The 23307-nt window shown below is 42.1% G+C and overlaps 1 protein-coding gene, 1 non-coding gene and 1 pseudogene across 2 annotated transcripts; all 3 read left to right on the top strand.

The window, feature by feature from the left end:
* The first annotated feature begins 11247 nt into the window (after window positions 1-11247).
* LOC122710219 lies at window positions 11248-12729 on the top strand (annotated as a pseudogene).
* Window positions 12730-17670: 4941 nt separating this feature from the next.
* On the top strand, window positions 17671-18648 carry LOC122710057 (olfactory receptor 5L1-like). Its single transcript, XM_043927501.1, has one exon. It carries the CDS (start codon window positions 17671-17673, stop codon window positions 18646-18648), a length of 978 nt encoding a protein of 325 aa, XP_043783436.1.
* A 2290-nt stretch (window positions 18649-20938) lies between these two features.
* LOC122673085 lies at window positions 20939-21045 on the top strand. The gene has a single exon (XR_006334577.1). It is a non-coding gene; the product is annotated as a U6 spliceosomal RNA (small nuclear RNA).
* The last annotated feature ends 2262 nt before the right edge of the window (window positions 21046-23307 follow it).

The following is a 23307-nucleotide window of genomic DNA, read 5'->3' as shown; positions in this document are numbered from 1 at the left end:
CAGGAGGAACTCCCCACTCTGCTGGAGCACCTGGCTGTTGGTGGCCACTGACAGCACTCTGGTCTCCTCAGGACCCACTAGGGCTTCAGCTTTGGGATACTGTGAGGTTCAGTTCAGGCAGATGGAATCTGGTCTCCTCAGAACTCACTGGGGCTTCAGTTTGGGGGCATTGTGGGGTTTAGTTCAGGTTGATGGGATCTGGTCTCCTCAGGACCTTATGGGGGTTCAGCTTTGTGACATTGTGGGGTTCAGTTCAGGCTGACAGGAGATGGGTCACCACAGGATCCATTGTATTTTGGCTTTGGGGCATTATGGGGTTTAGTTTTGGCTGATGGAATCTAGTCTCCTCAGGATCCACTGGGACTTCAATTTTGGGGCATTGTTGGGTTCAGCTGAGGCTGACAGGACTCTGATCTCCTCAGAACCCATTGGTGCTTCAGCTTTGGGACATTGTGGGGTTCAGTTGAGTCTGACGGGAGTCTGGTTTCCTCAAGATTCCTGCAACGATGTGCTGCTGAAAGAAAAAGTGAGGAAAACTGGGAAGAAGCTTCTGTGTGTGCTGTGCCTGAAAATCTGTCTTAAGAGGACCCAAGACTGTTAGGGCTTGATGTGGAAAGTTGTGGGATTTTAGTCAGTTTTTGTCTGTAGTATAAGATGGTGTCCTATATTGTTCCTTGGTGTGTGGTTTCCACTTTTCCCAGCACGGTTTATTTGGGGGGTGGGGGGACTGTCCTTTCCCACGTGTATGTTCTTAGTTCCTTTCTTGTAAATTAATTACCATGCACCTGTAGGTTTGCTTCTGAGCTCTCTTGACTATTTCTGTGCCAATTCCACACGTCTTCTGGTGACTTTAGGCCCATACTCTAGATTGAAGTCAGGATAGACATGCCACCAGCCTGTTCTGCTTTCTCGGGATCCCTTTGCCTCTTCTGGTTCCTTTGTGGCTCCACACAGATGTGAAGATTGCTTTTGTTTCTGTGAAAAATGTCATTGAAATGTTGGCAGTGATTGCATGAATGTGTACGTTGCTTTGTTTAGAATGGATATTTTAATGGTATTTTCACCCATATGCATGGGATATCTTTTTACTTGTGTCCATTCAGTTTCTTTGATCATTGTCTTGTAGTTTTTAGCTTGCAGGTCTGATTTCTAGTTATGTGGGGGAGGGGATGTAATTGTAAAAGGAATTATTTTCTTAATTTCTCTTTCTGATAGTTCATTATTAGTGTAGAGAATCACAAATGATCTTGCAGTTCTGCTGACTTTCTTTTTCTTTTTTCTTTTTTTTGGCCCCGCAGCTCAACATGTTGGATCTTAGTTCCCTGACCAAGGATCAAACCTGTATCCCCTGCAGTGGAAGTGCAGTCTTAACCACTGGACTGCCAGGCAAGTCCGTGAATTCGCTTTTTAGTTCTGACATTTGCTTTGGTGTAGTGTTATGTGGAAAACTAGAATTAAGACATCTCATAGTTTCAGTTCCATCTGGTCATCCACAGCACCCAGGGCATGGTGTCTACTAATATACTCTTCCTATGGTGCCTTTTAATACCATGTGGACTAGTACAAGGCAATTAGCATCAAACTACTTTAGCTGAATTTGGTTTGGTTAAGTCTTGGCCTCTATTGCAATGTTCGATGTCATCTCTGATTTTCTGGCATGTGACTTACATGGCTGTATTGAAAAGTAACTTACTTTCTAGTAAAATTTCAAACGTGTCTACTTTAAATAGTGGTACAAAGTTTTCTACATTCACACCAAACACTGCAATGTGTTTTACCCAAAACATGGTCACTTTCCCGGGGAACCAGCCCACAACCCCAAAATGGGGGATAATTATGGTTTCCACATTACAGTCCCATCCATAGGACCAGTTCAACTTTCATCAGCTGCCCAAGCTTTGTGCAACTGTCTTTCTTCATTCTAATGCAGTTTTCTTTTTCTGGAGCAATCACTGGGGCTTTCTCTCATGTTAAAAACCTTCATGGATTTAAAGTGACAAGATGACTATGATCTGGGTGGCTTTTCAGTGTGGTTTCTTTCACTGAGAATGTTTTTAGTGCTTTTCCATGTTGTGCCATGCGTCATTTTTTTCATTGTGCTTACAAACCTATAACAACATTTATTATTTGAGTCATTTTAAGTATGAACTTCTATAGCATTAACTGCACTCACATTGTAAAAATTTCCCCACCGTTCATCTCCAGGATCTTTCCCTTTTCCTGAAGTGACCCTGTAACCATTAAATACTCACAACCCCCAATCCCTGGCCATCTTATTCTACTTGGAATTTGTCTTATATGGATATCTCATACTAGTGGAATCATAGAACATTTTTCCTTTTGTGTCAGGCTTGTTTCACTTCACCTAATGACTTGAAGTTTCATCTACACTATAGCATGTATGAGAGTTATCTTGTTTTTAAAGGTTGGATCATATCCCATTGTGTATATACTACATCGTGCTTATCCAGTCATCTGTTGAACACCTGTGCTGCTTCCACCTTTTGGTTACTATGAGTAATGCTGCTATGAATATGGGGTTTGAATATCTGTTCCAGTATTTGGTTTTAAATATTTTGAGTGTATAACCTGGACCGGAATTGATGGATTCTATGTTAACTCTGTGTTTAAGTTTTTGAAAAGCCCCCTACTATTTCTTGAAGCTGTGGCATTATTTTACTATATTCCTTCATATGGCAGAGTAATGCATCTCATGGATGGAACTGCCCTATTTGCTCTTCCATTCACTTGTTGGTGGACATTTTCATTGTTTTTAACTTGGGCTATCAAGAACACTGCTGCTGTAAATATTGGTGCACAAGTATATATTTGAACACCTCTTTTAAATTCTTTGGATGTATATCTAGGAGTGGAGTTACCAAAACATATGATATTTCAGTTCAGTCACTCAGTCATGTCCGACTCTTTGTGACCCCGTGGACTGCAGCACACCAGGCTTCCCTATCCATCACCAACTCCCTGAGCTTACTCAAACTCATGTCCATCGAGTTGGTGATGCCATCAACCATCTCATCCTCTGTTATCCCCTTCTGCTCCTGCCTTCAATCTTTCCCAGCATCAGGGTCTTTTCCAATGAATCAGTTCTTCACATTAGGTGGCCAAAGTATTGCAGTTTCAGCTTCAGCATCAGTCCTTCCAATGAATATTCAGGGCTGATTTCCCTTAGGATTGACTTGTTGGATATCCTTGCAGTCCAAGTGATGCTCAAGAGTCTTCTCCAACACCACAGTTCCAAAGCATCACTTCTTCGGTGCTCAGTTTTCTTTGTAGCCCAGCTGTAACATCTATACATGACTATTGGAATAACCATAGCTTTGAGTACATGGACCTTTGTTGGTAATGTCTCTGCTTTTTAATATGCTTTCTAGGTTGGTCATAACTTTTATTCCAAGGAGCAGGTGTCTTTTAATTTCATGGCTGCAGTCACCATCTTCAGTGATTTTGGAGCCCCCCCCAACACACACACACAATAAAGTCTGTCACCATTTCCATTGTTTTCCCATCTATTTGCCATGAAGTGATGGGGCTGTATGCCATGATCTTAGTTTTCTGAATACTGAGGTTTAAGCCAACTTTTTCACTCTCCTCTTTCACTTTCATCAAGAGACTCTTTACTTCTTCTTTGCTTTCTGCCATAAGAGTGGCGTCATCTGTGTCTCTGAAATTATTGATATTTCTCCTGGCAATTTTGATTCCAGCTTGTGCCTCATCCAGCCCCGGGATTTCACATGATATACTCTGCGTAAAAGTTAAATAAGCAGGGTGCTGTACTCCTTTCCTGATTTGGAACCAGTCCATTGTTCCATGTCTAGTTCTAATTGTTGCTTCTTCACCTGCATACAGATTTCTCAGGAGGCAGGTAAGGTGGTAGGTATTCCCATATCTTTCAGAATTTTCCACAGTTTGTGGTGATCTGCACAGTCAAAGGCTTTGGCATTGTTAACAAAGCAGACGTAAATATTTTTCTGGATGTTTTTCTCTCTTGCTCTTTCAATGATCCAACGGGTGTTGGCAATTTGATCTCTGGTCCCTCTGTCTTTTCTACATACAGCTTGAACATCTAGAAATTCATGGTTCACTTACTGTTGAAGCCTGTCTTGGAGAAATTTGATCATTACTTTGTTAACGTGTGAGATGAGTGCAACTGTGTGGTAGTTGGAACATTCTTTGGCTTTGCCTTTCTTTGGGATGGGAATGAAAACTGACCTTTTCCAGTCCTGTGGCCACTGCTGAGTGATATAATTACATTTTTATGTTTTCGAGAAAATGCTTGTTTTGCACACATTGATTGCACCATTTTACCTCTCCACAAGTAAAGTTTTGAGTTTCAATTTTGTACATTTTCGCCAACATTTGTCATTTGTCTTTATTTCTGATTTTCCTCACGTCCATCCTGAGTGCCTTATTAAGGAGGAAGTCATAATGCAGGACCCACATTTGAGGAGAGGGGAGTTAGCTTCATATACTTGATGGACAGCTGAGTCTGTATCAATTATTTAGAATCTTTCTGTGTGAGATTTTTATTCAACATTACTCATAAAACCTAATTTTTACTTTTTACCAGTTTGGACACCTGAAAATTATTTTAAACTTTTGGGAGCTTCCCTGGTGGCTCAGCCTATAAAAGCATATGCCTGCAATGCAGGAGACCTGGGTTCAATCCCTGGGTGGGGAAGATCCCCTGGAGAAGGAAATGGCAACCCACTCCAGTACTGTTGCCTGGAAAATTTCATGAATGGAGACGCCTCGTAGCTTACAGTCCATGGGGTTGCAAAGAGTCAGACACGACTGAGCAACTTCACTTTCACTTTCTTTTGGCTATAATCCAGCCAATTAGACTGCTTAGTTCATTCTAGCTTTGGCTATTGAGAGCTTTGTCCATACTCTCCTGCTTCTATTTTACATAATACAGCTTTTATGGGGCTTTTTGGTCCTTCTTTCTCACATTTTAAGATTATGCTGCTGTACATATTTACTGTCTCAGTCCTAGTATCAGACACAGATTTAAAGAGTCCTTGTCCCTTTTTATTAGAGCATATTAATAAAAACTTGTATGTGGGAACCTAATAATCTCAGCAGACAATGCATGGAAATACACATGCATGTATCCAGACTATGCATACACACGGTTATGAAGATTTTCACATGGAGTTACATGTTTCTGTATTAGGCTAAAGATAGTTTATAATGATGTCTGCAACCTGATCTCTTATGACACAGGTATTATAACCTCCTCCTGTTGTCTGCCTGTAACTTCTCACTCCAATGGTAAGAAACCTGGCTTCCACTACTCATCACTTATCAAATTCAGGGCTTGCTCCTTCAATGCCTGATATGGTAGTTTCAGTCCTGTTAGCTACAAACCCCCGTGGAAAGAACTTACAGAGCCCATTTTTTATGTATGGTACATTTTGCCTTTGGCCTGCAGATTCCATTCATTTACACAGTGAACTTAGGTCAGATAATTTTGTCCTAACAGTGAGAGTGGCTTTTTAAAAATTTTCTTCTTCCTTTTAAATCTTTTGGCTGTGCCGCGGCATGTGGGGTTTTAGGTCCCTGACCAGGAATTGAACCCACCTTTCCTGCACTGACAACGTGGAGTCTTAACCACTGGGCCCCTAGGGAAGTCTGAAGCTTTTCATGTATTTCTCAATCTGTTAGATTCTTTGTTAAATTCTGCATTCCAGTCTTTGGCACTCCATACCATAAATAAATAAATGTGAATAGGTAATAAATTACTTGTGTTCTGAAAACAAAAATCTATGTGCTTAGACAAATGCATAGTGGCAGGTATTCCTCACTAAAGTACCATGTGAAATATTTCAGCCATATATTCCATAAACTGTTTATCATGTCTGTTTTACCTTTGCTAGAATGTCTTATAAGATCATACAGTGCGTAGCACTTGAGGCTGGATTCCTTCACTTAGTAATGTAAGTGTTAGATTCATGCTTTTCTTTATTTTTTTTTAAATTGGTCTGTGGTTCATTCCTCTATATCTCTGAATGCTATTTTATTGCATTAGATGAGAGGAAAGATAATTTTCCCCCTAGCCTCAATGTTCTTCACTGAGATGTTCATAATGAAAGGGAGATGGATTGGAGGAAAACAATCAGAAGTTTAATATATGCCATGCATACCTCCTATATAGTTGAAAGATACCTGGGAAAACAGTCACTTTCTGAAATGGTCCAAGACTTTACCTTAAATGCTATCATCAGCTAAGAATGAAAGAAGGAGGTTAAGGAATGGAAGAAGCTATTTAAGGGAGATTGTTAGGTGAAGCACAGTAAACAAAGGCATGGTGTTATGCAGATTAACTCCCAGGTCCATTCCATAGACCTTCTTGATATTTAGTCAAGTCATTTAGTGAAATCAAGTCAGTCTTGATACTTAGTCCATTCTTGATATTTAGTCATCCTCTATTTCCTGGTCCAGACAGGGACACATCCTTAAAGATGAAGATATCCTTAATAAATGTAAATCTATTTCATAAAATGGCATTTCGACTTGGTTTTCAAAGATCCTCCTGGGGTGGCTGTTTTTTTTGTTTTTTTTTTTTTGCTTTTTTTTTTTTTTAATTAGTCAGTCCAAAATAACCCTTTTGTCAAATGGACATATTTTGGGTGTGCTGTTTTGTGCTCCCCTTGAAATGTGCATTCAGGGGAGGAGTGTCACCCTGGAGACTGTTGATATGTGACCCCATGGACAGGGACTGGGTTGGTCAACCTGGAGAATGTAGATATGTGACCCCAGGGGAATGGTCAGAAGGAAGTCACCCTGGAGACTGTGGAATTGTGAGCCCAGTTGCAAGGCTTGGGAAGGGGTGACCATGGAGACTGTGGATGTGTAACTCCAGGTACAGTGTCTGGGAGGGATCACCCAGGGGACAGTAGATATGTGATCCTAGATATAGGGTTTGGGAGAGTGTCACCCTGCAGACTGTGGACATGTGACCAGTGTGCATGGTCCAGTGTGTTGTGGTCACCCTGGAGATTGTGGAAGCGTGACCACATGTACTGGGTCTGGGAAGTGGGGTCATCCTAGAGATGTGCACATGTGATTCCAGACACAGGATATTTCAGGTGGAGTCACCTTGGAAACTGGACGAGTGACCCCAGGCGCAGCGTCTGGGGTGAGGTTCAGTGAAGTCAGGACTCCTGTCTTGTTGGGAGGGACACATCAGGATTCTCCTCGAGACGTTGCAGCACAATACAGACGCCTCTAGAGGTGAGGCGGGAGACCAAGTTTCCCTCTGCAGTTGCCAGAGCGATACTGTGACTCCTGTCAGTTTTCAAGAGGAGTCAGGCTTCGTCTCCTTTTGAAGCATTGAACTCCGCGTGCCTCTCATGTTGTCAAAGGGATGTGAGGCCTCCTGTCGAGATGAGGCGGGGAACTAGGGTATTCTCTAGGGTCTCCACAGGGGATTCAGACATCCCTACATCTTGTGAGATGAAAGACAAGCCTGCATTCAAGTCACTGCAGGGAAATCCGGCCTTATTTCGAGTCAGGGCATCTCGGTGTCCATTCCACTTGAGACAGCAAACTCAGGGTCCCTCTCACGTACCTATAGCTAAGAGAAGCCTCCTCTTTAGGTGTTGTTTAAAGCTGGCATTCCTCTTGAGTCAAAGCCAGGGAATCAGCTCTCATCTTGAGATGATTTGAGGTACACGGACCTGTTCTCTAGTTGCTGTACTGAATGTGGTGTTTCTCTATACTTAGGACGATGTTCTCGGGGAATCTCTGGAGTTGCCTAAAGGAAGTCAAGCCACTTGTTGTGTTTGATGGGGAACGCTGGATGGCTCTGGAGCCAATGTAGGGGAATCTGGCCTCATCTCGAGTTGATTTGGGGTACACCGAGCTCTTTCGTGTCACTGCGGTGACCTCTGGGTCCCTCTAGACTTGTATCAGTGTTCTTGGGGACTCTCTGGAGTTCCATCAAGGAAGTTAAGGCTCCTTTCACGTTTGATGGGGAACACGGAATTGCTCTGCATGCAATGCAGGGGAATCTGATCTCATCTCTCATCGAGCGGGGAGTCTCATGGTTTTTCTCGAGTTGCGGATGGAACCTAGGTTATACTCTCGAGTGACGACGGGGATGGCCCCTCAAAACTCGTGTTTGTTCAGTGACTTCAGGACTCCTGTCTAGTTGTGAGGGACAACTCGGGATTCTCTTTGAGGCTTGGCAGGGCAATAGGGACGCCTCTCAATGTGAGGAGGGAGACCCAGTGTCCTTTCAAGTTGCCACAGGGATACTGAGATTCCTGTCAATTTTCAAGAGGAGTCAGTCATTGTCTACTTGTGAAGCATTGAACTCCGCATTCCACTCGTGTTGTCAAAGGGATGTGAGGCCTCCTGTCGAGATGAGGTAGGGAACTAGGGCTTTCTCTAGGGTCTTCACAGGAGATTCAGACATCCCTTCATCTTGTGAGATGAAAGACGAGCCTGCATTCAAGTCACTGCAGGGAATTCCGGCCTTATTTCGAGTCAGGGCATCTCGGTGTCCATTCCACTTGAGGCCACAAACTCAGGGTCCCTCTCACATACATATAGCTGAGAGAAGCCTCCTCTTGAGGTGCTTGTGTAAAGTTGGCATTCCTCTTGAGTCAAAGCCAGGGAATCAGCTGTCATCTCGAGATGATTTGGGGTGTACGGAGCTTTTCTCGAGTTGCTGTGCTTAACTTGGTGTTCCTCTAGACTTGTGACGGTATTCTCGTGGAATCTCTGGAGATGCCTAAAGGATGTCAAGCCACATGTCATGTTTGATGGGCAATGCGGGATGGCTCTGGACACAATGCAGGGGAATCGGGCCTCATCTCGCGGCGAGGGGAAAGTCTCATTGTTTTTCTGGAGATGCGGCGGGAACCTGGGGTATGTTCTCGAGTTATGGCGGGGATGGCCCTTCAAAACTCGTGTTTGTTCAGCGACGTCAGGACTCCTGTCTAGTTGCGAGGGACACCTTGGGATTCTCCTCGAGGCTTGGCAGTACAATAGGGACGCCTCTCGAGGTGAGGCGGGAGACCAAGTATCCTTTCAGGTTGCCACAGGGCTACTGGGATTCCTGTCAATTTTCAAGAGGAGTCAGGCTTCATCTCCTTTTGAAGCATTGAACTCTGCGTGCCTCTCATGTTGTCAAAGGGATGTGAAGCTTCCTGTCCAGATGAGGCGAGAAACTAGGGCTTTCTCTAGGGTCTACACAGGGGATTCAGACATCCCTACATCTTGTGAGATGAAAGACGAGCTGGCATTCAAGTCGCTGCAGGGAATTCCGGCCTTATTTCGAGTCAGGGCATCTCGGTGTCCATTCCACTTGAGGCAGCTAACTCAGGGTCCCTCTCACTTACCTATAGCTGAGAGAAGCCTCCCCTTGAGGGTCTTGTGTAAAGTTGGCATTCCTCTTGAGTCGAAGCCAGGGAATCAGCTCTCATCTCGAGATGATTTGGGGCACACGGGGCGTTTCTCAAGTTGCTCTGTTGAACTTGGTGTTCCTTTAGACTTGAGACGGTATTCTCGGGGAAACTCTGGAGTTGCCTAAACGAAGTAAGCCCCTTGTCATATATGATGGGTAATGCGGGATGGCTCTGGAGACAATGCATGGGAACCGGGCCTCATCTCGAATTGATTTGGAGTACACGGAGCCCTTTCATGTTGCTGCGGGGACATCAGGATCCCTCTAGCCTTGTGACAGTGTTCTTGGGGTCTCTCTGGAGTTCCATCAAGGAAGTCAAGGCTCCTTTCGTGTTTGATGGGGAACCCAGACTTAAACTGCATGCATTGCAGGGGAATCGGGCCTCATCTCGCGGCGAGGGGGAAGTCTCATTGTTTTTCTGGAGTTGCGGCGGGAACCTGGGTTATGTTCTCGAGTTATGGCGGGGATGGCCCTTCAAAACTCGTGTTTGTTCAGCGACGTCAGGACTCCTGTCTAGTTGCGAGGGACACCTTGGGATTCTCTTCGAGGCTTGGCAGGACAATAGGGACGGCTCTCGAAGTGAGGCAGGAGACCAGGTTTCCCTGAGACCTACCTTTTGCCTTAATGACCTGTTTTGATGCTTGTGAGGAAAATGTTGCTAGTGGTCCTCCTGGGTTTGAGGCTCCAGGGCTAGAGAGTCAGATGTAAGTGTCTTGGTCTCCTAGTTATAGTCAGCCCACAGAAAAACAGGATGGTGGAGACCTGCTTCTCTATTGCAGGTAAGTTTTTGTAGTTGTTTATGACACAGTAAAAATATTATTTTCTTGAAATGGTAACTGAGGTTTTCTTTTCACTTTTCTTTTTATGTTAAATCACTGTAAATGCTAGCCAATTCTGAGTCCAATAATATTAAAGAAACAAATTAGCAACCATGCTTCAAGACCCCTGACAACTATTTCACAAAGAAGAGAATAAACTTGCTACTGGGAAATGGGCATTTATACATATTTATTTATGTGTAGTTTAAATTGGTATATAAACTTTTACAAAAATGAGAAGTAGTTAATTCTGAGAGAACTCTTACCTGATAAATCTTGAGACCCTTAAGAGACATGTATGCAATGTCTAGGTCTGTAATAGAAGTTAAGCCATAAACTATAAATCCTGATAAAGTGTACACTCCACTTAAAATTCAAAACGAGTTATTGTCCTCCTCAGCAGTGAAGCTGTCCCAGGAAAGAAGTATCCTTTACTGAACAAAACATGCTAAAATGGGATTGCTATGCTCTCTTCTTGAAATTAAAAGACGCTTACTCCTTGGAAGGAAAGTTGTGACCAACCTAGATAGCATATTAAAAAGCAGAGACATTACTTTGCCAACAAAGGTCCGTCTGGTCAAGGCTATAGTTTTTCCAGTGGTCATGTATGGATATGAGAGTTGGACTGTGAAGAAAGCTGAGCACTGAAAAATTGATGCTTTTGAACTGTGGTGTTGGAGAAGACTCTTGAGAGTCCCTTGGACTGCAAGGAGATCCAGCCAGTCCATCCTGAAGGAGATAAGTCCTGGGTGTTCATTGGAAGGACTGATGCTGAAGCTGAAACTCCAATACTTTGGCCACTTCATGCGAAGAATTGACTCACTGGAAAAGACCCTGATGCTGGGAGGGATTTGGGGGCAGGAGCAGAAGGGGACGGCAGTGGATGAGATGGCTGGATGGCATCACCGACTCGATGGGCATGAGTTTGAATAAACTCCGGGAGTTTGTGATGAACAGGGAGGCCTGGCGTGCTGCGATTCATGGGGTCGCAAAGAGTCGGACACGACTGAGTGACTGAACTGAACCGACTGAACTGATGCTCTCTTCTTAGATGTCTCTATTATTTTTTTGATACTTAGAAGACAAACATATTCTCTTCAAGGCTTTAATTGATTTGTGTATGCAAGCAAAATACAGTAACAACGTATGTTGTTATTTGAGGCAAACATCTCACATTTTTCTTAGACACTTTCATTTGCTTATGCATTCATGTGCAAATATTTTCTATGTTATGTGCATACTATGCTACTAGCTGATGAGTGAATGTACTCACTTCAATGTGTTAAGTATTTCTAGGAAAATACCAGCTGCAATGGATATGCAAAAACTGTTCAGAGACTCAGTTGGATTAGTAGATCTATCCACAGTAGTTATCTATATAAGGAATGTTGTAAATGGAACAAGTTAGAACTAATAACTCCTTTCATTTTATTTAGTCCATCACAGAAAGTCATAGTATGATTTTCACTTATTTCTGTAAATCTCCTCTTTGTCAAGAAAAACTCCCTTCTCCCATCCTTTCTTTTCAAAGGCATCATAGTGATGACTACAAAAAATCTGAATCTGGAGACAACGTTTGCCCTCTTGGGTTTCACAGATTATCCAGAGCTTCAGATTCCTCTCTTCCTCATGTTTCTGATCATGTACATTATCACCGTGGTAGGAAGTCTGGGCATGATGGTAATCATCAAAATTAACCCTAAGTTTCACACCCCCATGTACTTTCTCCTTAGTCATTTTTCTTTTGTTGATTTTTGTTACTCTTCCATTGTTACTCCCAAGCTGCTTGAGAACTTGGTCATGGCTGATAAGAGCATCTTCTACAGTAGCTGCATGCTGCAGTTCTTCCTGTCCTGCATTGCTGTGGTGACTGAGTCCTTCTTGCTGGCAGTGATGGCCTATGACCACTTCGTGGCCACCTGTAACCCTCTGCTTTACACAGTGGTCATGTCACAGAGGCTGTGTGCCCTGCTGGTGGCTGGGTCATATCTCTGGGGCATGTTTGGCCCATTGGTACTCCTTTGCTATGCCCTCCAACTAAACTTTTCTGGACATAAGGTGATCAACCACTTTTTCTGTGAATACACTGCTCTCATTGCTGTCTCAAGCTCCAATACAAACACCCCCAACCTGCTGCTCTTTGGCTTCGCCACCTTCAACAAGGTGAGTACACTTCTGATCATCCTCACTTCCTATGTCTTTATTTTTGTCACTGTGCTAAACATCAGTTCTGCCAGTGGATGTCGCAAAGCTTTCTCCACCTGTGCATCTCACCTGTCTGCCATTACCATCTTCCACGGGACCATCCTTTCTCTCTACTGTGTGCCCAATTCCAAGAACTTGTGACAAACTGTCAAGGTGGCCTCTGTGTTCTATACAGTGGTCAACCCCATGCTGAACCCTCTGATCTACAGCCTGAGGGATAAAGATGTGAATGATGCCTTCTGAAAATTAATAGACACAAAAGCCTTATTTCACTGAACCAATGTCCAAAGAAGTCTTCAATTCCCATTAACAGTGGGAAAAGAGCCTTCCAAGACGTGTAGCATATATTTACATGAAGTTTTTATAGATGACTAAGACATTAATCTATTAAACTGTTCCCCTTACATATAAATTTTTGACAAAGGAACATTCTTTTATTCTTCCTGCAGTACCTAAAATAGTACTTATCTCTGGGCAAGCCTATAATAAATATGTTTAAACATGAGTGAATAAATGAATGAGTAATTATGTATCCTCATTATGTACTTAGTATTAAGTACTGCTTATTATACAACAATTAAACATGACTGCTATTCTTCCACATAGAATAAAAAATTGATTAAAACAATGAAATTTGAAAGTTAGAAAATTTAACATATTGTTGATGTCATTCCACCTTTCTGATATTCTTCTAAAATGTTGTTTTATGTGGTTTAAATACAGTTCATCAAACAAAACTGCATATTTATGTTACTCAATTTATGACTAATTACTATGAAATACATTTCAATAAATTTTTATATTTAAATAATTTATGTAAAACACCTGCCATGCAAAGTAGCTTTCCTGTGAATGTGTTTCCCGGACATATAAAGGGCCACTGACAATGATGCTCTTTATAGAATTTGGTTTTGTGTTTTTGTCATGAGACTCCCTTCTTCAGTTCAGTTCAGTTCAGTTCAGTCACTCAGTCATGTCCAACTCTTTGCAACCCCATGAACCGCAGCATGCCAGGCCTCCCTAACTCCCCAGCATCACCAACTCCTGGAGTCTACCCAAACCCGTTTCCATCGAGTTGGTGATGCCATCCAACCGTCTCATCCTCTGCCGTCCCCTTCTCCTCCTGCCCTCAATCTTTCCCAGCATCAGGGTCTTTTCCAACGAGTCAACTCTTCGCATCCGGTGGCCAAAGTATTGGAGTTTCAGCTTCAGCCATCAGTCCTACCAATGAACACCCAGGACTGATCTCCTTTAGGATGGACTGGTTGAATCTCCTTGCAGTCCAAGGGACTCTGAAGAGTCTTCTCCAACACCACAGTTCAAAAGTGTCAATTCTTCAGTGCTCAGCTTTCTTTACAGTCCAACTCTCACATCCATACATGACCACTGGAAAGGCCATAGCTTTGACTAGATGGACCTTTGTTGACAAAATAATGTCTCTGCTTTTTAATATGCTGTCTAGGTTGGTCATAACTTTCCTTCCAAGGAGTAAGCGTCTTTTAATTTCATGGCTGCAATCACCATAGGCAGTGATTTTGGAGCCCAGAAAATAAAGTCAGCCACTGTTGCCACTGTTTCCCCATCTATTTGTCATGAAGTGATGGGACCAGATGCCATGATCTTAGTTTTCTGAATGTTGAACTTCAAGCCAACTTTTTCACTCTCCTCTTTCACTTTCATCAAGAGGCTCTTCAGTTCTTCTTCACTTTCTGCCATAAGGGTGGTGTCATCTGCATATCTTAGGTTATTGATATCTTTCCCAGCAATCTTGATTCTAGCTTGTGCTTCTTCCACCCCAGGGTTTCTCATGATGCACTCTGCATATAAGTTAAATAAGCAGGGTGACAATATATAGCCTTGACAATATACAGCCTTCTTCAGATGATACACTTTGTGAAAACAAGTTTATGGTGTATTAAGAATTTCAAACTAATAACAATCTATTAATATTCAATTTCATAACATCACTGTATTGGGGGTAAAACACATCTAATGTCATAATTTTCCATGAATATATATGTATATATATATTCATGTATATATATATGTATGTATCAGAGAGAAATAAGAAGTCAAACCATAGGTTTGAAGCACAGTTTAGGCTTCTTGGAAAGTAATATTCCACAGTGTTCTTGTGTTTAGGTTTTGGAAAATTGATTTTGCTTTTCTAATTGAGATAGTTCACAGGGTATTATGTGAATGGAAAGAGGAATCTTTGCTTTTGAAAAAAATGACAGAAAAGGAATAGTGACAGTGCCAGATAGAAGATACAGAAACACTCCTCAAACTCAGGAACTTATCAGATGGATCAATTTAGGAAAGGCCATATAAATTGTCAAGAATTTGGAAACCAATTATTTTAACTAATTATATTCTAGGAATTTTTGAAACATTTTGTATATCCAAAGACACAAACCACAGCCTTTCCTTGGAACACTGTTGGTTTAGGGACATCATTCATATAGTTAGAGAAGGAGCAGACCTGGGAGAGATCCGTCAGGCAAACCCATTAAATGGTCTTGGCACTGAGCAGGAGGGATGCCATTCAGAACTGTGTAGTAGCTCTGCTCTTCCACACAGAATCACGTGGATGGCAGAAACCCAAATGCAGCATGTAGGCTCCTCCTATCAGGGATTCCACTTATGATTTTGTGCAAGTGACAGCTGTCTTTGCCTCAGTCACCTTATTAGTAAAGGTATATAACTGTACTTGCCTAACTTATTTTAATAAAAACCAAATGTGTTAATAGTTGTATTCAAAATGTGCAAAGTATGTGTGATCAGCTATTATTCTTCTCAGGAAAGGAGGCTCAATATTCTTAACCTTCTCTGATATTTGGCAAAACTCTGGTGTGACTTCAGACACTAAGCCCTCAAGGATGAAGATTTTGTATATGACAGGCAAAGTTTAGAAGTCCTATTATATTTCATAATGACAATGTAGGTCCTGGTGAACAGAGCAATGTTTGAATGCAGCCTATGGTAGTCTGCAGTTCATCATGACCTTTGGAGTGAATTATGTTTGATTATATTGATAATAACATGTACCCACTTGGGATAGTTTTACCACTCTTTTGTCTCATAAAACTCATTAATTATTTGAGTCACAAGATGATGTTGCTTTCTTGATATTCTGCTGAGGGCCTACAGAAATCAATGGTTGGTTTCAGAAGCTTAAGGAGTATGGGCGCCAGAGAGGGACACAAATAAAAACATAGAGTCTGTATCATTTTGCCTCCTACCCTCTTCAGAAACAAAAGAAGCAATGTCTGTCCCATAGGTTGGTTGGTAGGATGACACTCTGATTTAGGGGGAGTTGGATAGCAGTGGTACTGATTTATTTTTAAGCTTCTGTATTTAGTTCTCTCTTAGAGGGTGTTTTAAGAAATGTCATGTTGCAGACACTCTTTTATGAAAGTATTTAAAGCTTTGGAGGAACAATATCAAAGAGAAGTGATAGCAATTTAACCTGCAAAACCAAATATATTGTAATAGCTATTAGTGTAAGAGGAAAACGAGTGTGAACAAAGTGGGAAGAATGTTTGATTTCTCCCACCTTCACACTTCCTCCTCTGTCACGTTAACTCCCTCCAGGGAACCTGGGAAAGACCACAGGGAGATTCTCCGACAGCCACTCAGAGGCTGAGAGTGGCAGTAAGGGGTCCTCAAGACTGTTTTTGTTGTTGTTGTTTAATCACTCAGTTGTGTCCAATCCTTTTGAGACCCCATGGACTGTAGCCCTCCAAGCCCCTTTGTCCATGGGATTCCCCAGGCAAGAATACTGAAGTGGGGTTCCATTTCCTCCTCCAGGGGATTTTCCTGACCCAGAGATTGGACATGTGTCTCCACATCTTCTGCATTGCAGGCAGATTCTTTACTGCTGAGCCACCAGTGAAGTCCCAGAACTGTTCATGGAAAAACAGAAACATGAGACCAACCTCTGAAGCAGACACGAGTGGAACAGAGGTGTCTCTCTATAGCAGGATAGTTTCTTATCCCTGGTACAAATGACATTTTGAGTGTTAGTCCAGAGCCTCTTTCATCCAAGATATACCAACTCATGCCTCTAAAGCATTTAAACTTACCAAGGGTCAGGAGGGAGAGGAAATGAGCACGTTCTTGTCCTCTGTTGGCATTTTCTATGTATCACATGCCTTCTTTTCTTTAAGAAATCCCACCTTCCTTCTCCAATGCAGCCCATAACAAGATTCTCCATTGTTTTTTCTTTGTAAAAAATTGTTATAAAATAATTATGTTTCACTGATGTTTTAATGATTGGATATATGATGAAATTTATGTGCATATATAATATTTTATCTGTGCAATCTGGCTTAGCATTTGCCACTTGCCACTTTTCATGGTCATTAATAAGGTCCTTAACAATTCATCAAAAATCTGCACTATTTATATATATATACATGCATATATATATGAAAAACTGGATATATGGTATAAATATGAAAATCTAGCATATATATATATGTTAGTCACTCAATTGTGTACAACTCTTAGCAACTCCATGGACTGTAACCCCACAGATTCCTCTGCTCACGAAATTCTCTAGGCAAGAATACTAGAGTGGGTAGCCATCCCCTTCTCCAGGGGATCTTCACAACTCAGAGATGGAACCTGGACCTCCCATATTGCAGGCAGATTAGCTACCATCTGAGCCACCAGGGAAGTCCTGTATATAAACATATACCATAACTTTGACTATTTCTTTGAGATTTACACCATATTCCTAAGTTTTGCTTTCATAAATAATGGTGCAGTGCAGCAGCAAGCATTTCTGTTAATTTCATATCCACATCTTTGTTGACCCTGGTGACTCAGATGGCAAAGGGTCTGCCTGCAATGCGGGAGACCCAGCTTAGATCTCTGAGTGGGGAAGATCCCCTGGAGAAGGGAATGGCAACCCACTCCAGTATTCTTGCCTGAAGAATCCCATAGACAAAAAAGTCTTGTCCATGGGGTGGCAAAGATTCAGACACGACTGAGTGACTAACACTTTCTCTTTCTTTGTTTAGAACTTCAAATAAATCTAAAGCAGTGAATTTGCATAGTGAATTGAATAATGTAATGAACAAAATCACTACACTAACTTTATAGAAAAGTATGCATTATCATGTCTTTTTTAAGAGAGGCGAAACTGAATCAAGGATGATATAATGCAGAATAATTATTAATATTTTACTCCATACCCAGTAAATTAGGAACATGGAAAAGGAAAACTGTGCTGCTGTGACAGACTCCACCATGCTCGGATTCTCAGATGCCCCTGAGCTCAGAGTCTTCCTCTTCCTGCTGTTTCTTTCCATCTATGGAGCCACAGTTTTGGGAAACCTGGGCACGATTGCCCTGATTCAGGCCAGCTCTCGACTCCACACCCCCATGTACTTTTTCCTCAACCACTTGTCCTTTGTGGATTTCTGTTACTCCACGACCATCATGCCAAAGATTCTAGCTAACATCTTAAATGATGACAAAGCCATTTCCTTCCTGGAATGTGCTGTGCAATTCTATATGTTTTGCACATTTGTGGTAACTGAGGTCATTCTGCTGGCAGTGATGGCCTGTGACCGCCTTGTGGCCATCTGTGACCCACTGTTCTACATGGTCACCATGTCCCGGAATCTCTGCATGGAGTTGGTGTTTTGTTGCTACTTCAATGGTACTGTATGTTCTCTGATTCACTTGTGTTTAGCTCTTCAGATCCCATCCTACAGATCGAATCTGATCAACCACTTTTGTGATTTCTTTTGTGATCTCCCCCCTCTCTTGTATCTTGCTTGCTCTGATGTCACTGTGAGTCAGTTGGTGCCCTACATTGTGGCCACTTTCAGTGAGCTCATCACCATCATGGTCATCCTCACCTCCTACGTGTTTATTCTCATCACCATTCTGAGGATGCACTCTGCAGAGGGGAAGTGCAAAGCCTTTTCCACCTGTGCTTCCCACCTTGAAGCCATCATTGTCTTTCATGGAACAATCCTTTTCATTTATTGCCGGCCCCAATCTAGCAACAGCATGGATACTGACAAAGTGGCCACAGTGTTCTACACTGTAGTGATCCCCATGCTGAGCCCCCTTATCTACAGTTTGAGGAACAAGGATGTGAAAGAAGCTCTCAGAAAAGTGGTGAGCTCCAAAATATTTTCCCAGATAATATTTTCCAAGCAGGACTCAGGGTTCTAAATTGGAGGCAGATGAAAGGGTGATGATGTGCTGTAATGTTGGAAAGGGTGTACAGAAGTGGGTAGCTATGAATGAGTCTTTTTGACTCATTTTTCTTTGTACCTTGTATCCTGTCAATTTGTGTTGAGCATATATCAAAATTCACAGTCTGTTTCCTTGCTCTTATTCAATCTAAATTTCTTTAAATGGTCTGGGCAATGGGCTGTTAAAACACACATTTAGTTTGCTGTAAAACTTTCATAAGCTTATTAAAAAACTCACATTTTATTTCTCTATCCATTATGGAAACTATGATTTATTTCAAAATTGAATTGCTGTTATTTTGCAGTGAAGAGCACATGTTTGACCTTATGCACAAATGAACATATTCTGAACTTGTTTCACTCCAGTAGCTTCTTTAATTCCTTTAGAGTGTTTTGATGGAATACACATTCTAAGCAGAACCATCTTTCAAATTACAGGAATTAGACCTTGTTCAGGATATTTTTGTCATATAGAAAATTATAATTTATAATTCTAACATCAAGAGCTTTTAATTCAGTGCTTCTTTGTTAGCTTCTTTTGGATTTTTTAGGTCATCAGGTAATATTTAGCTGAGAAATATATGAATTGAGAAGCAAACAGGCAAGCAATAAGAAAAACACTAGTTTTATTGCATATGTTGTCTGTGTCATTGTATGTAATTTTAAACAAATCTACCATATATATATATATATACATATATATGTGTGTGTGTATGTATGTATATATATATATATATATATATATACACAAATCTATACCTTACATATATACCTTACATATCTATACCTTACATATATATAAATTCTGTTTGTCAATTATACCTTGGTAAATCTAAAAGAAATTAAAAGCATAAAACAATGTACTTAAAAAAGAGAAATGTTTGCTGTGCAATCTAGGTAACTTTTGCTATGATGTCGTTATCCAACAGTTTTGGAGTCTCTGGGAATGATAATGGGGTTTGGTGAGAAGGTGACAAACTTTTGACTTACTTTCATATACAATGTTTCTAAATCTGCTATTGATTTTTCCTCATGTTTTCAAGAAATATAAACTGAATCAGGAAACAATAATTAGCTTTAATTGCTTGTTCTGAGCCTCTGAAGAAGAATGCAAGGGATTCTCTCTAGGGCCTTGTGCCACAGGGAGTGGAGGAGACATAAGGGTCTCAACCTTTCCAGTAAATCAACAAGTCCTCTAGAGAGCAGAGGGGGGCTGCCTTTTCCACAGTCTCATGTAGAGTATCTAATAGATACCTTAGCTTCAGTTATTTCTTCATGAGACAAATCACTTGGGGGAACTTCGAGTCATGGAAAACATTACATATCAGGAACAGGAAGTGCATGCTTCCCTGAAAGGTATGTAGAAGGGCCTGGCTTACTGAACTCCTTCATAGCAGTGTCCTGAACAAGTGTTTCCTGGGAGTGTGAGGATACAGGGGCCCTGAGACTCTTTGGTGCATGGCTCTCTGCTTCTGCCATTTCGGAGTAGAATTGTGCAAGGGAGAATAGGCAGGTAGGTATTTAACCAAAATTGAATTTAAAGGAATTAAAAGGAAATTTCTAGAGAAACAGAATCAACAAGGTTACTTCTAAGTAAGATTTTTAAGGAGTTAAGGGAATAGATATTTAATTGCATATAAGTAAACTAGAAGAACATGTAAATCTACCAGAATTGAGTAAAACTTGGTCAGTGGTTTATTCACTCCCCCTCACCTCCCAAGGGGACAACAGACAATATCTGGAGGCATTTTTGGTTGTCACAATGCAGGGACAAGTGATGAAGTTACTATCATCTAGTGGACAAAGGCCAGAGAAGCTGCACAGGATAGCTCCTCATAAGAAGAATAATCCAGTCCAAAATATCAATAGTGTCATGACTGAAAAACTCTGAAAAACATCACTGATAAAGAATTTTATAACAGTGAGAAGATGGCGGAGGAGTAGGGCGGGGAGACCACTTTCTCTCCTACAAATTCATCAAAAGAATATCTGAACGCAGAGCAAACTTCACAAAACAACTTCTGATCGCTAGCTGAGGTCATCAGGCGCCCAGAAAAGCAGCCCATTGTCTTTGAAAGGAGGTAGGACAAAATATAAAAGATAAAAAGTGAGACAAAAGAGCTAAGGATGGAGATCCGTCCCGGGAAGCAAGTCTTTGGAGGACGTTTCCAGACACCGGGAAACCCTCGCATTGGCAGGCCTGGGGAAAGTGTTTGAATCTAGGAGGGCAACCTGACTGGGAGGGAAACAATAAATAAAACCCACAGGTGCTCGCTTCGGCAGCACATATACTAGAGTTGGAGCGATGCAGAGAAGATTAGCATGGCCCCTGCGCAAGGATGACACGCAAATTCGTGAAGCGTTCCATATTTAAAAAAAAAAAAAGAAGAAGAGAAAAAAAAACCCACAGATTGCGTGCCTAAAAGCAACTCTCAGCAGAAAAGTGCCCCAGACACCCGCATCCGCCACCAGCAAGTGGGGGCGGCACGGAGAGGAGCGGGCGGCATTGTTTGGGGCAGGGTCCGGGCCTGAGTGCCCTGAGGACAATCGGAGGGAGCTTTTGTGAGTTGCCAACTTGAACTGTGGGAGAGCAGGGAAGAGAGAGAAAATTAACCGGCCGAGCACGCTGCCTGCCGTTCGCGGAACGGGGGAACCGAGAGAGTCCGGAGAGGGGCTCGCAGACTGTGGGCCAGCCAGGACCCGCCGGAGGCGGGAGCAGGTCGGGGCGAGACACAGCGCGCAGGCACCCGACCGACGCAGGCGGGGACTGGGGCTGGGGACGCAGAGGGCAGAAGGCGCGCACACCCGACTGGCGCCGGCAGAAACCGAGATTGGGACCGTGGGAGAGGGTGCGCCGCACCAGGAGAGAGTGCGCCTGTCAAGCTCCTGGCTGCCTGGACCGCTCTGACGGGGAAGGCACAAGAGCGGACGCAGCCTTTTGTTCCGCGCTTTTGTGGAACACCCGAGGGCTGGAGCTGCGCGCGGCGCGCTCCATGAGGAGCGGCCGGGATCCTGAGCAGCGCAGACCGAGAAAGCAGCGCCAGCCCATCCCCGCAGTGTCAGCCCCTCCCAGCAGCGCGACAGAACTAGCTACCTGAATAAGAGTCCACCTCCGCCCGCCTGTGTCAGGGCGGAAATGAGGCTCTGAAGAAACCGGCAAACAGAAGCCAAATAAACAAAGGGAACCGCCTCAGGAGAGAGCGGTGCAACAGATTAAAATCCCTGTAGAAAACACCGATTACACCGGAAGAGGCCTGTAGATATCGAGAAGTGTAAGCTGGAATGAGGAGATATCTGAAACTGAGCCGAACCAACACTGACCGCAACAGCTCCAGAGAAATTCCTAGATATATTTTTACTTTTTTTTTTTTTTTAATAAGAAAAAAAAATTTTTTTTTAATTTTTTTCTTTTTTATTTTTTCTCTTTTATTTTCCTTTAAAATTCCCTATTACTCCCCCATCACTCCTTAACTTTCATTTTCATAGATTTTTACGATTTTTTTAATTAGGGAAAATTCTTTTTTTTTTTTTTTTTCTTTTTTTCTCCTTTTTCTCTTCTATTTTCTATTTTTCTTTTTCTCTTATTTCTTTTAAAGTCCTCTAGTACTCCTCTACTACTCCTTAATTTTCATTTTCAATACACTATAACCTTACCAAAAAAAAAAAAAAAAGAGAAGCCCTACTTTTTAAACTGAACTTCATATATATTTTTTCAAATTTTTGTGTGTGTGTTTTGGTTATTGTTCTTAATATAGTATTTTTAAGAGTCTAATCTCTACTCTAGATTTTTAATTTTTGTTTTTCAATATATGATATAAATTGTGAACATTTAAGAATCCAATATTCAGTTCCCATTTTTATTCAGGAGTGTGTTGATTATTCTCTCCCAATCCTGACTCTCTGTTTTCTACCTCAGAACACCTCTATTTCCTCCTTTCTCCTTTTCTTCCCAATCCAATTCTGTGAATCTTGGTGGGTGTCTGGGCTACGGAGAACATTCTGGGAACAGACAACTGCGTAGATCTGTCTCTCTCCTCTTGAGTCCCCCTTTTTCTCCTCCTGCTCAACACTATCTCCCTCCTCCCTCTCCTCTTCTTCATGTAACTCTGTGAACCTCTCTGGGTGTCCCTAACGGGGGAGAATCTTTCTGCCATTAACCTAGAAGTTTTATTATCAGTGCTGTGTAGTTGGAGAAGTTCTGAGACTACAGGAAGAATAAAACGGAAATCCAGAGGCAGGAGACCTAAGCCCAAAACCTGAGAACACCAGAAAACTCCTGACTACATGGAACTTTAAGTAATAAGTGACCATCCAAAAGCCTCCATACCTACACTGAAACCAACCACCACCCAAGAGCCAATAAGTTTTAGAGCAAGACATACCAAGCAAATTCTCCAGCAACGCAGGAACATAGCCATAAACGTCAACATACAGGCTGCCCAAGGTGACATCTAACACATAGACCCATCTCAAAACTCATTACTGAGCACTCCATTGCTCTCCAGAGAGAAGAAATCAAGTTCCACGCACCAGAACACCGACGCAAACTTTCCTAACCAGGAAACCTTGACAAGCCAATCGTCTAACCCCACCCACTGGGAAAAACCTCCACAATAAAAAGGAACCACAGACCTCC

The sequence above is a fragment of the Cervus elaphus genome, chromosome 16 (genome assembly GCF_910594005.1).
Source record: "Cervus elaphus chromosome 16, mCerEla1.1, whole genome shotgun sequence".
NCBI classification, from domain to species: domain Eukaryota; kingdom Metazoa; phylum Chordata; class Mammalia; order Artiodactyla; family Cervidae; genus Cervus; species Cervus elaphus.
The sequence above is the reverse complement of the archived record's forward strand: the minus strand, read 5'-3'. Positions and strand labels throughout refer to the sequence as shown.